Source organism: Pinus tabuliformis, chromosome X (assembly GCF_031772625.1).
Source record: "Pinus tabuliformis cultivar Carrire ecotype Pingquan chromosome X, CPIR1, whole genome shotgun sequence".
Taxonomy (NCBI): domain Eukaryota; kingdom Viridiplantae; phylum Streptophyta; class Pinopsida; order Pinales; family Pinaceae; genus Pinus; species Pinus tabuliformis.
In genome coordinates this window covers 1,243,253,244-1,243,267,801 of record NC_142308.1, presented here as the reverse complement: position 1 = coordinate 1,243,267,801, position 14,558 = coordinate 1,243,253,244, and the positions used below count along the sequence as shown (strand labels likewise).

The 14,558-nt window shown below is 37.8% G+C and overlaps 1 protein-coding gene across 1 annotated transcript in view; it reads right to left on the bottom strand.

Annotated features, from left to right (window-relative positions):
• Positions 1–6,403: 6,403 nt before the first annotated feature.
• The window catches only part of LOC149144468 (tail fiber), a 51,084-nt gene continuing 42,929 nt past the window's right edge, over positions 6,404–14,558 (bottom strand). The window contains exons 2-3 of the mRNA XM_089446355.1: positions 7,442–7,673; positions 6,404–7,156 (exon numbers count right to left, since the gene is read on the bottom strand). Coding sequence (XP_089302481.1) covers positions 6,866–7,156; positions 7,442–7,673 — 523 coding nt within the window. The 3' untranslated portion in view covers positions 6,404–6,865. The remainder of the gene's footprint in view (positions 7,157–7,441; positions 7,674–14,558) is intronic.

The following is a 14,558-nucleotide window of genomic DNA, read 5'->3' as shown; positions in this document are numbered from 1 at the left end:
ATTGCCTCTCCTTTCCGCTGAAAAGGGGGGAAATGTCAATGAAATTGACAGTGGTTGTCAGGCTGAAAGTCTCGACAACATCAGTGAAGCCCCCAGTGGGCATCTTCATCAGCCAGTGGGCAAGCATCATCAGCAAATACGCCAGTGGGTGTTCATCAAATTGTGTCAGTGGACACCGGATGTTGTTTTCAAGCAAATGATAGTTGGATACTTTTGTGGCTTGGCACATGATGGAGTTGTCAAGCGACATTCAGAGATGAATCAGTCATGCAACTGACTCATGGTCTCTTCATATTGTAGTTTCTTCAACATCCAGCTTTGGCAGTTTTTCAGGCAAATGTTTTTTGTGGATCAACTTGAGAACTTGGAAGATGGTTCCTTATTCGTTTTGAATTTATCATTGAGAGGGGGAATGTTAGCCTCACTCTCCTAAAAATCAATAATAAATCCAATTATTAAATTAAATAAATAAAATCATGAGAATTCCTCAAACTAAGGAGTCTAGTTTGGATGAAAGATTCTCTCCAACTAGCTCTCCTAAATTAGTGTGTAAGTTGAGAAATTGTCTCAACCAAGTGAGTCTAAGATAGATGCACTATCTTAAGACCACTTACTCATGTATTTAAGTGTATTATTAAATTATTTGAATAATGTGAATTACATGAGCATGAGAGACCACATGATGGCTCACTGCCTTTTCCGCCAGTTTAATTTTTGTGTGTTAATTTGTTGTGCATATGGTTATATGGCTTTGTGATTCTTCTTCATAGTGGGGTGAATAATGGAGATGTAAACACGAAAATAGGAGAGCCCTCCCAAGCTTACAAAAAAAAGGTCATGGCCAATTTTATATTTTATTATATATTGGATCTTGAAGCCATTGTATTGTAATCTATGGACAACTGAGCTTAGTGAATATCATACCATTAGGCAAATGTGTGTGTTGCGTAGACATATAATATTAAGATCTAACTTTAACACAAATGAGAAAAGTCACCTAACATGCAATTTTGCATATTCGAGTATCTGATATAGGACACATAAGTCCTTGAAATGGGACATGGAGGACCACATAAATAGTGTGTGAATGTGAGTGTAATTTTTATTTTAAATTATAAAACTAAATTATAATTTATACAGAGAATTGTTATTCAAAATGATAAATTGAACAAAATAATGGCAACCATTAGATGCACCAAAGGCAAGAAATCTTTGTTCCCCTTCTCTACATAATGTCCACTAGGGTTTTTATGAAAAAATGGTGCAAATGGGTCACAAAGCCTCTTTATTTTGTTGTTTTAATGGCATGGGCACACTTTTTTCCCATCAATGAAAGAAAGAAAACATGGATGAAACAAAACAACACATGATGCAAAAATGGGATATCTACCTCAATGCCTGTGCCACAAATAGCAAGGAGCTAAAGGATTTTGTTATGGAGAAGTTTCGTAAAAAGGTATGGGGAAAAGAGTTGGGTAGAAAGAAGAAATATTACATTGAGAAATTCAACCCTACGTGTGATTTACAACAAAAAGAGTTCATTGGAGCTAGCATTTCGTGGAGGGCAAAGGTTCTTATTGCTCAATTAAGGACCAACTCACATCAACTTTGGTGTGAAACAAGACAGTGGAAAAGGCCTAAAAAAGCTTGGGAAGAAAGGGTGTGTATATTTTGCACCTCTGGCGTTGTGGAATCGGAAAAACACTTCATTTTGGAATGTGATGCATTCAAAGACATCAGAGAAAGTTATGAGAACATGTTAGCATCAGTTTCTTGGCATTGTCTTTTTAGCGAGGGGATTGTTGGAAGGTTGGGTCAGCTCATCATCAATTTGAATCAGAAAAGGATTGAATTGCAAAGAGCGAAAAACAGAAAACTAATGGTCTCATAGACTATTTTTAGTCTCGTGGACCTTAAAATATCATTTCATTTTATTTCCATCCCTCATGTCCAACACATTAGAACACATCTTCCCCGCAAGTCAAACATGTGCTTTGTCTAGTGACGCATGCATAACACATTGGGGCATGTCCTTGCGGTCAATCGAAAACATGAAATAAGTGTTTCACACAAGACTTGTGTTGTGTGTGTTCGACTCACAAAAAAAAGGACATGTGTCACATACATGTCTAACTAGCCAAAATGGAACCAGATTCACAATACGTAGAGAGGGAAGGCATCAAACAAGCTAGAATATAAAACAAATGATTAAAAAAACCTATTGAGAAAAATAAAAATCTGCAAGCTTTAAAATTGTATTTTCATCATTTCAAAACTTTTCAAAATCTTAAGGATTTTCAGAATATTTAGATAATTATTATGCATGTATCAAAAACTATAATTCTTTAATTCCCAAAAATGAAATAAGATTAGAATAACTCATATTCTTAAACACTATGAAATGAGAACAACATCCCAACTGAAACATACAATCAACTAAACAATTCACCTTAAAGACCCTTCTCACTACAAAATCACAACTTCCCAACTAAAACATACAATCCACTAGACAACTAACCTTAAAGACACGCTCCCACTACGGAATCATCCTATTTAGACTAGATTGGATTATGTTTACTTGTAAAAAATGTTACAGTAAAGAGTAAAGATAAGATAGCTTGGATTATGTTTTTTACACAATTCACCTTAAAGACCCTTCTCACTACAAAATCACAACATCCCAACTAAAACATACAATCCACTAGACAACTAACCTTAAAGACCGCTCCCACTACGGAATCATCCTATTTAGACTAGATTGGATTATGTTTACTTGTAAAAAATGTTGCAGTAAAGAGTAAAGATAAGATAGCTTGGATTATGTTTACTTGTAAAAAATGTTACAGTAAAGAGCAAAGGTAAGATAAAAAATAGAGAGACAAATGACTTGGTCTAAAAATAAAAAGAAGTCTAAGATAAGAAAAAGAGAGACAAACGACTTGGTCTAAAAATAAAAGGAAGCAGAAACAATGAAGGTGACTAGTTAAACATGAACCATAAGGCTAGTAATGAAAGGCCAAGCCAATCCAGGGACACCAATAATATTTCCTCAAGAAATTTTGTATGATGCTTTGAAACTTGTGTTTGATGACCACACATATAACATGTGCAAATACCTTATGCTATTGATGCTCAAGTATATATAATGCCTACGTAATTGTCTCAATCATGGCATGTGGCAAATTTTGGATAATTAAGCAAGGATAATTCTCCCTATAATAAGTGACAAGAAAAGGACACCAATTTCTTAAAGAGAGTAAATGAAACTACTCTCGTAAAGTTGCCAGTTAGGAAGCGGAGAAAATTAACCTTTATCTCAGTGAGTCCATTTTTTCGTTCACTCCAATTCACTCATTTTTTTTGAAATTCCAATGATTTGGGCTGCCTTAAAATGAGCCAAAACTTACAGGCAAAGTTCCATGAGTAAAGTTCCCATCAAGCAGATGTAACTATAACTTCCGGCAAAATTCCTACCAGATTTTGGGAAATTTTTCTACAGAAAATGGGTTGGGATTTTCCACTTATTCACTCCCTCTCACATACATAACCACTAACAAAATAACAAAAACCCACAATGTAGGTGTTTATTGCACTAAATCAAAAATGAGAATCATTAGGCTATTCAAGGAATTCACATGGGGTTGTGATCATATTAAATAGTTTGATCTAGATATTCTCAAACATACTATCCATTAAAAATGGATGCTAAGCACTTGCAAAAGCAACATATGAACTGGAAAAAATGTCAGCAGTGGCAATTTTTCTCCTGCATTCAATATAGATTAGCTGATCTTGTAATGGCAAGGGAAAGAGCAGTGACAATTGCTTATGCATTTGAATTTTCGAATTTGAATAAAACTAGTCAAAATGACAACTTCCAATTACCATATAGAACTTAAATTACAAGCTTTTCAAGTTATAATCAAATATAAGTTCCCCCATAGAACCATTAGAAAATAACCTTTACATCTCAGTGGTGCCCTTTTGCCCATAAACGAATGCCATGGAATTTAACACTAGGCAACCTTTCAGAGGGAATGGAAGTTGCTCTGGATGACCTGATCGAGGCAATAATAGTCAAATAATTGATTATCCAACTATGCATTCCAATGATATGAAACAAAGTCACCATACCAGGATATGAAGCAATGCCACCCAACCTCGCTCAGTGCAAGGCCCATTTCGGCTGAAGGATCAAAGATGACCCATGACTCAGCCAAGACCCAGAGATCGACCCAACATAATTTAGAAATTAGAAAATAAAAAGTAAAAAAAAAAATTACACAATTTCCACAGAAGTATATGTTTTGCATTCAAATTTGACATGAAAGTTTACAATATATAACTATGGATATTACTACATTTAGATATCCAAATTGTACAACTATGTACGGGATACACCATAAACACCATAGCTACCCTTGAGGTGAAAAAGCAGGTCTAGAAATAAGGTCTGAATTTTGAAAGTGTGTCCAGATTGTATAACTTGTACATGATACATATAAAACACCCTAGCTAGCATTGATGGTGAAAATATCAGGTCTAAAAATGAGGTTTGAATTTTCTGAATTTTGAAAGTGTGCCGTGCTAGCAGTGAAGAACTGAGGTCTGGACTGTGATTCCCTGAAAATTTGTGCTCTAGATCCCCTCAAATCAGTTCACAAAATAACATACCCTAGTAGCATGTAACATGTACCATAAAAATGGTAAGAGTTATGTTGTTGTAATTGTGCTCTGGCTCAGTTTCAGAGGTGGTCTCACTGTGCAAAAAGAGCTACAAAATGAGTTCAAATACCCATTTTTTCCCTTTTTATAGAAGAGGGTGAAGAGTTGATCACATCAGAACAGGCCAAGTCAGACTAGACTTGCCAGCTATGAACGAGTCTTGTCAAACTTTCTGCTCTGACCCAACCCAGTTTTAAGGTCATGCTGGGTCAAACCACCGGTTATAGTTTTGTTCAGCCAGGTCCGATAACTATGGTGGGAAGGATCACTTCGACAATAAGATACGGCATCTCCTTGAAGCCAAACAAACCCATATTTAGTCTGGGAAAACTCAAATAAACTTTATGAATAGATTTATTTTGAATTTTGCATAGACAGTAATGACCATGATAAGCTATCAAGAGATGAGTGGAATTTAGATGGGAATGACACAGAACACAGTGATATAACATATAATTTAAAGCAAAGTTATCAGAGTTGGAATCTAGAAAAACTCAGCGAGGCAGAAGAGCCAAGAAATTGATCCAGATTGTGAGAATCTCTGCAAGTATTTTAAAAATATGAAGGAATACACAAGTACAAAAACTCGTACCATGGAAAACTCAAAAAATAGGGAAAAAAACAGCGACCAGATTTGACTCACGATTAATGATGAACCAAACTCAGTCACCACCAGGTTTGACTTGGGCCAAGCCAGAAAACTCTTTTATGGCAAGTGAAAGTTTAAACTCAGTCAACCCCATTTTGCCTTGGGCCAAGCAGGAAAAACTTTTTATGGCCCAATCCAAGTCAACTCAGTCAAACCACTAGTTTGACTTGAGCTAGGGCTGAAAAACATTTTTATGGCCTGATCCCAGGCAAACACGTAATTCAACGAGTTTTATTGACAATTTCTGAGGCTTCCTTAGCTGGAGAGGCAAAAGCAATTTTACCAGAACTTCACAAATACAGATTCAGTTGACCAAGCTGATGAATGCTAACCAATCAATCTACTTGCAGAGCCAAAAAAGAACATAGTTTCACATATTTACTCAGAGCCATTTGCATATCCAGTTCCATAACTGGCAGTAGTGAAGGCAGCAGTGGAGCACATATCCAAGATGGAAACTGCAGCGGTCTGTGTTTGAATTGCCAATGACAGATACCCGAAGTAACATTATATAGCCCCTGAATTGATGTCTCTATAACGTAAATATAATATAGTAACTAGAGAATTAATAAAGCCAAGCAAGGAGTTACATAACACCATAATTTCAGGTTTCATAGACTGATTCTATGGAGAATATGCTTTGAAGTAGGGACCATGAAAAGACGGGTATTTATTTCAGGAGTTGCCAGGTCTGCATATGATATAGAGTTCTTCTCCTTATGGTATCCCTAGTTACTATATATTGACTTTAATTTATAGAGAATCTATTTGGTAGGCCCTTGAAGTCAGCAGGAAGCTACATTTGAGCCCCGACCTTCACCAGCTCAAAATTAAAATGCAATGCAAAATTTCTTCTTTATTCTGGGGCCTAGGCTATGAAGAAAGATCCAACTAAGACCAACATAGGGCACTAAGAATTTAGAACAACTTTCAGCTGCACTTATGAATTTGAAAACGCATAAATAAAACTGAAGAATGCAGGAAATGTTTCAAGACAGCTAAGATCGCTCTTGAAAGAAGCAAGAAACATGAACAAAAAGCTATCACTTTCAATATGCATTGTGAAATTGCTTGATATAATTACAATAACAAGTTGTGACATGATAGAAAACATATCTACTGCTACATCAAAAGCAACTTCATCATTTGTGTTCCACACACAACATAAAGATCCTCAACAAATGCATTGTGACCTCTTTTTTGGAAATATTGCAATGGTCTTCAAAAAAAAGTACAGCAGTGAAACCATCCTACTTGCACAGTTATATGTGTCTTCCTCTCTCAAAATGAAGCAGCAGAATTTTTAGGTAAGCGTTGAAGGAAGCAGCCAATGGAAATTCCATTTTATAATAATGTCTGAGCCTATACATGTAATTCTGTCAGAAAGAGCATTTAGTGATTTCTTTGATAAAACCAGATCCTCATTTAGGAGAAACTGTCAGGCATGAAGGTTTCTTGCCAAACAAGAAAGCAAATGCCAGCTTGCACTGCTTATTTAAGTTTAGCCTTGGAAGAACTCTTCAATGGTTTGGCAATGGGTTTTGCAATTGAACTGACTTTCTGCATGTCGTATTTAACAGAGAAAAATGAACACACCAAGGCAAGTAGTATTGTGGGATAAACATACACTGCTTTTTCTGGATCAGTGTTGACAGGTTTTCCAAGTAAACTCTCTTTGACGAGACCCCAAACTATAAGAAGAGTACCAAACATACTCATTCGCCCTGGCTTCAAGAGGGCTACAAAAGCACCTGCAACTGCAAAGTAGCTACCTGCTAACACCTAAAACAAAACATGGCAATTTCCTTTAGCATAACCAAAAATGATAGAAGACTGAAGTATACAACAGAGCAATACAACTCATGTGCATCAGCCTCTTGTGTAGAATACTTAGGTACTAATTGTTTAGCTCAGATCCACATCCAAATAAGAACATTCAAGACAAGGTAGTTCCCACAACAATCTAAACGCTGCCCAGCAGTTCACTCAACAGACTTACTACATACATCCATTCTGTTATAGCATCCTGAGCATTAAACAAATAATGAACAACTTACAGCAACATACCTCAAGGCGCTGAAGGTCCACGACTGCCGAAGATAACTGGGTAGTAGTTAAATTGTATTGCACTAGCAGGCCTTCCCAACTTGGAAATGACAAGTTGGTTGCAACACTGTGAACAAACGCACCAGGATAGAGAAGAGCTTTCACTGCAACTACAGGAAATACATCACTGGCAATTAATTGACAAGATGTTACTGCCAAAGGTGTTGTACACATCCCAGACCTACATTGAACCCTGAAGACAAGGCCATAGTCAGATAAAAGGCACCAATACTTGCAAAACACAGTAACTCAGCTTTCAAGTATTCAGATTGTTCATAACATGAAGCATAGACTGTTTTACATCTTTTTATATGTGAACCGAAATTCTAATGCTTCACCATTTGACACAGTTCTATTATTTCCAGATTCAAGAAGAGGATGACTGGATGATGAATTTAACCAGAATGGATTCCTGTTAAATTATCAGATAGATAAATAATGGGAAATGAATTGACTACCATTCTCATTGAGTGTGTGTGTGTAATGTGTGAAGTCTGAAAAATGGCAAAAGACTAAGCAGACAGAGTCCAGGTGTGTGCGTGTATGACAGAAAAGGAAACGACAGGTCATTTTGGAAATGAAGGGATATATGTGTGCTGTCGAATATTTGTAAATGCTTCTTCCATCATCCTAGTATTAATTAAAATTTCAGTCTTTTTATCTATGATCCATGTGCAATTATAATTGTTTGTTCCCCACAAGTGTGTGGTTTAATGGCAAGCAGCTAGGTGATTGGTCTTGTGTTAATGCTGAAACCCAGGTTCAAAACCCCCAGAGTGGGTGACAGGTATAGTTGGTGGTAAAATTCTCTTGTGGATTTTTTTTGTTTGTTGAAGTGCAATTGGTTGCTAGTGTTGAGTAGTCTGCTAAAATTAACTCTGTTGCTGCTGTTTGTTATTGAAGCATTTGCTGCTTGCTAAATTGTTGCTGGAGTTTTAGTCAATGTTGCACTAATTGTTATTGGGATAATTTCAGTGCGGGGAAAAAATCGGAAAAAATCGTAAAAAACAGGAAAAAATCGGTAATAATCCGGAAAAAATTGTAACATGCAAAAATATTCATTTTTTTTCAATTTTTTTAATATCTAAACCATCTACAACATAAAATAAATACATTGACGATAAAAGAACTAATATATAAGATGTTTAATATCATTTCTAGTGCTACATCACACATAACAGTGAATCATGTCCTAAATAGTAAGTCCTGACTCATGAGTCCCAACTCAGCCTCAAAATATCAACAAAAAATATAATAATGTATCTCATATCATGAGTCATAATGTCATATACAATGAAATGAACCAAATAACTAAAGTCTAATAGTACTGATTTCCTTTGCCCCTCTAGATGTAGATGTCGGTGGAGTTGGCAGTAGACTCTGCTGTGCTCTAGAAGCTGAAGAACTAGGAGCTACAGGAGGTAGACCACGTCCTCTACTTGTGACAGGGGTAGCTTGGGTCACCTCCTCCTCCTCGTTAAAATATATATATATATATATATATATTATTATTTTTTATTTTATTTTTTTTGCGATTTTTTCATAAAAATCGCCTAAAAAAAAAAACTCGATTTTATCTTCTTCTTTTTTTAAAATGACGAGAAAACGATTTTATCGCGATTTTTTGGCGATTAGTGCAACACTGGTTTTAGTTATATATACTTGTTACGTAAAACACAAGATCATGGTGAGTATTGCTTGTTTTGCAAAACACAAAATTTTTGTGAGCATTGATTGTTCTGCCAAACACTAGATCATTGTATGTATGTGGCATTAAAGTTCTATCAACAATGAAGAAAGAAGCGAGATATGTGAGAGAAACTAAGAACCAGCATTGAACGTTGTTCAAGACACCAGAGACAAGAATGTTGTTGACCATGACAACGGGGGAAATAAAAGGGCAGTTAAACTTGTTGCATGTGGTGTGTTGCTGTGACTTGTGCCCAACAGGGGTAGAGGCATCCCAAGCAAAACAGCAGAAAGTAGTGATTGCACACCACTGTATCAAAGGAGACACCTAGGAAAATATGCTAGGAAACACAAAAAAAGGCAGTGTTGACTGTGTTACACTCAAACAGGTATAGGAGGCCTGATTCAGATGGTGGTCAGATGGCCAGGCCCTGGGTAGCATGGTTGACAGCACACAATGTGCACAACTTTACAGATTGAAAAAAATTGAAACGGAGAGTGTAAACAGAATGTTAATAATATATTTCGTGAAATATATCGATATTTTCCGGCAAATGAAATTTTGTCTGGAAAATATCGTGATATTTTCACCTTTGAAAATATCGCAATATTTTCAAAATATCGCGCGACAACCAAAATTTCGCCTGCCGTGCAGGGCCATGGCTATCAAAAGGGATTTGTGTAGTTTTCTTTTTTCATTTTGCTTTGTTGGTCTTGGAAAAGGAAGGGGAAGAGCTTTGTGGTGATTTTCAAGGAGGGATTGAGGATCAAACAACCATTATCATCACCAACCAAAAAAATTATGTGGATCAAAGATTCAAGATCAGTGAGACAAACTTCGTTTCTTCCATTAACAGGTATGTTCTTAAAAACCCCTATGTTAATGATTTTTGTCATAGATTTAGGTTTATGTTTGCTTGCCTCTTTGCCTACCAACATTTTGCTTCTTTGGTGTTTTGTCATTTGTTGTGATTTTCATGCCCATGAACCAATGCAAGGGTTTACTCCATATTTGGACAACAGGCTTCATTTCTTTTTAACTTTCTTATGCATCCTCTTATTGCCATTTTTCACTGTAAATAATGTAGTAAAAAATTGATTGTTTTAAATGAGGTGGTTGCTATTTTTTGTGTAGAGGGGGTTTAATGCCATTTTTGTCTTTTTGGTGCCCTAGGTTTGAATTTTGACATTCTCCATTAATCCACTACAACTATGCCAAAGCCCTTGGACCCATTTTGGCAGTCGACGAGCCTGATGGTGGGACATATCAGGCATATCTAAAATGCAGATTGTGTGGGGACAAGATGACAGGAGGGGTTACACAATTGAAATAACATCTAGCTAGACTCCTTGGAGATGTTGTTGGGCTTTATAAGGAGTCTAGCACAGAGCTTATAAGCACTGCACTTGAAGCAATTGAGGAAAAAGACAAAAAGAAAGAAGAGGCAGCCATAAACAAGACCGAACGTGCAGGAAAATCTTCAGGGATATTTGCTTCCGATATTGAGCCTGAGGGTAGTGGGAGGGGCTCCATAGTGTCACTTGCTGATGTTACTAGGAGTGGGAGATCATCATTTTTTGTTCCACGAACCAGACGTGGAGCACAACCTTCCATAAAGTCAGTGGTTAAAAAAAAGCAAGAAGTAGACAGAGTTATGGGGAGGTGTCTTTACTAGAGTGACTTACCTCTCAGCATCACCAAAAACAATCCATTTTGGCAGGCAATGTGTGATACTATTTCTATTGTGGGCCTAGGCTACAAAAGCGCTACATATGAGGAGTTGTGGGGGCCAATCCTTCAAGCAGAAAAGTTGGAGTTGAAGCAAACATGGGAGGTGTCAGGATGCACAATGATGTTTGATGGTTGGACAGATAGGAAGGGTAAGACCCTTCTAAATTTCTTGGTACATTGTCCTAAAGGTACCATGTTTATTAAATCAATAGATGCATCAACACATATAAAAGATGCAGCATTGATATGTGAGTTGTTAGATGGGTTTGTCTAGGAGATTGGTTTGCATAATGTGGTGCAAGTCATAACAAATAATGCAACTAATTATGTGGTTGTTGGCAAAATGCTTATGGACAGGCACCACACATTGTTCTAGACTCCATGTGCAACACATTGTATCGATTCGATGCTTGAGGATATGGGAAAACTCTCCTTCATCAAGGAGGTGATTGAAATGGCTAAGAGCATCCCCAAGTTTATATATAACCATGTTTTTGTTCTTAGCCTCATGAGGAGATACAACAGAAACAAGGAGTTGTGGCGTCCAACAATCACATGTTTTGCCAACAACTTTATTACTATTCATTCTTTGCTTCGATCTCAGTTTGAGTTGAAGCAAATGTTTGTTTCTAATGAGTGGCATGATTGTAGCTACAGCAAGAGACGAGATGGGAGAGCCATTGCAAAAATGGTGTACACTGACACATTTTGGCAAAGGAGTAGAAGTGTGCTCAGTTAGTGAACCTATAGTAAAGGTTTTGAGATTGGTAGATGGGGATAAGCTTGCAATGGCTTATTTGTATGAGGCCATGGTTATGGCCAAGGAGACCACTTGTGCTTCTTATGCAGACAAGGGTTTCGTTGGGTTTAATAGACAGATGATGTTATGGGATGTGATTGATAGTCGGTGGACATGGATGCTTCATCGACCCATTCATACAACAACACTTTTCCTCAACCCCGCATTTTCATACAAATGCAACTTTGATTTATGGCAAGGTGATGGAAGTGCTCCATACCTGTATTCATAGGATGGTACTTGATCCCAAGCTTCGCGGAAAATCAATCATGAGATACAGATGTATCAGTGTGGTGTTGGACTATTTGGATTTGAGGATGTTTTTTTTTCCCAAGGAAAAATCGTAATCTTTCATTAATATTGAAAAATTACATATAGCATCACTTGTCTTTTTGAAATATGTCCAGAATATCAACAAAACCCATTCCTGTGAATGGCTGTAACAAAAAAAACAAAATTCACCACACAGGGTGAAACTAGATTGGGTCTATTTATATGAGTTCATAAACTGTGTTCTGAAATATATACACCTCGCAAGGTGATTTGCATAAATAAAACTATGATATATACATCATCATATATAACCGGAAAGCATCAAAAAAATTAGGTTCCATCCACCCAATGATATATCTGATCTATGTATGGTCTATGATAGTATTGGTACTGTGTAGTACCCCTTTGCTCATGAATTATCCACTGTCCTCTTGGTAGTAGCGTGGCCTCCTTGGAAAGGCCGTCAGCGCTGTCGTTATGTTCCCTATAAATATGATGACAAATAATGGAGTTAAAATGTGATTTGAATAGCTTCACTTCATCCAGAATGTTTATAAGTGTGTGTGCATGGCATCTTGTGATATTGTTGAACCAATTTATAATAGTTTTGGAGTCTCCAAAAATCTGAATATCTCTGCAATCATGGCCAAGTGCAAAATGTAATAGATGACGAAGAGTGATCAGTTCAGCAAAATTATTCGTTCCTTCACCCAAACCCAGTTTGACTCTGAAGTAATGATGTTCAGTGAGGTAAAGAAGGAAACCACCCCCACACCCATGTTGTTGGGTTGCTCCATCAAAGAAAGCCCATGGAGTGGAATGGTCGATCGGATCGGGTGCAAGAGGTCTGCGAGGTCGCGGTGGTGTATATTCTGGCAGTTCAAGATAAGAGGATACAATTTTTGCTGTAATGCTCTGCCACCTGATCACACTGTCCTCAAATGTCATTTTGTTTCGTGCCAGCCAAATAGCCTAGCTGATAATCAAGGGTAGGCATGGAAGATTCGATCCCGCGTGCGAGCTGTTCCAGGCTTCCCATGCTGCTAAGATGTTGTCCCCTTTCCATTCGCCGGTGAAATGAATCTCAGCAGCTACAAATCTCCATATATGTTTTGTTATATCGCAATTAAGGAACAGGTGCTCTGTCGTTTCTGAGTTTTGTTTACACAAAATGCACCAATGAGGTCCATGAATGGATCTGTGAGTGAGAGAGTCCCCTGTGGGAACTTTGTTACAGAGAATGCACCAGAAGAACAGTCTGGTTCGGGGAGGGGATTTCAATTTCCATATGATCTACCACCAGCTTTGCATGTGTTCAGGTTTTTTGATTTGTTACAGGCTCTGATAACCATCCTTTGGTGAGTAGATTCCGGATTTTTCCATGCACCACATGAGTTCATCTGGACCCTCCTTAATACGGATATGTGACTCAATCAATGCAGAAGTATAATTGTTCCAAGAATGATGCCATTGAGGTGGAAGGTTGAGCTGAGATGTTGATTTCCATGCTTGTGCGAAAATAGTGGAATTGTCCTGATCTGCGATTTGTGCAATCACCCTGATGTCTCTTTGATTTAAGTGTAGGATGAGCTCTCTTGGGAGTTGGCATCTGCCTCCACCCCCTGTCCAGGGATCCAGGCCAATGCGCACTTTTGTGCCTGCAAATATCCTCCATGCTAGGTGATTGCGGATGAGAGGCAGAGAGTGGAGAAGTGCTTTCCAAACTAAAGAAATGTCGATCCTTGTCCATTGCGGCATCCTTATCCAGTCCATTATTTGGTGAGGCCATATATATTTATGATAAGAGACAAATGTCCATAGATTCTGTTTGGTAAGGAGGGTCCAACCCATTTTTGCAGCCAAGGCTTGTGCGAATAGGGTTAGATCTTTGAGTCCCCATCCTCCCCATTTCTTGGGCAATGCTATCTTGTTCCAGCTTACCCATGCAAAAACTCTTTTGTCCTGACAGCCATTCCACAGATATCTGCAACAAATCTGTTGGAGACGAGCCAGTGTACTTCTGGGGATCCATGCCAATGCCATCCAGAATACCAGGGTAGCTTCCAAGACTGATTTGATAAGCACAAGTCTTCCAGCTCTGGACAAGAAGCGGTGGCACCAGTTTGTGATCCTTTTCTCTAATTTGATTACCAACCAGATCCAATCTGCAATCTTTTGGCTCAAGGGCTTGATCCAGAAACCTAAATATTTGAAGCCCTGATCAAGAGGACGGGTGCTATAAGGGAAATGTTGAATTGCAAAGTTGGATTCCTGTATTGATGTGTGAGCCAGAGTGATTGTAGATTTCGCATGATTTGCCAGCATACCAGTGGCCCTAGAGAAGATGGCTAGAATCCTATCGAAGGTTATCGAGTCACGAATGCTGCCATCCAGAAATATCAGAACATCATCCACGAAAAGGAGATGGGTGAGGTAGCACTGATCATTGATTTTCAACTCGAATAATCTGCCACTTCGCTTTTCATGATTGATTAATCGACTGAGACCTTCCATGATAATCAGGAAGAGGAGGGGGATAGTGGACATCCTTGTCTAAGTTCCCTTTCAGCATGGAAAAAAGGAGA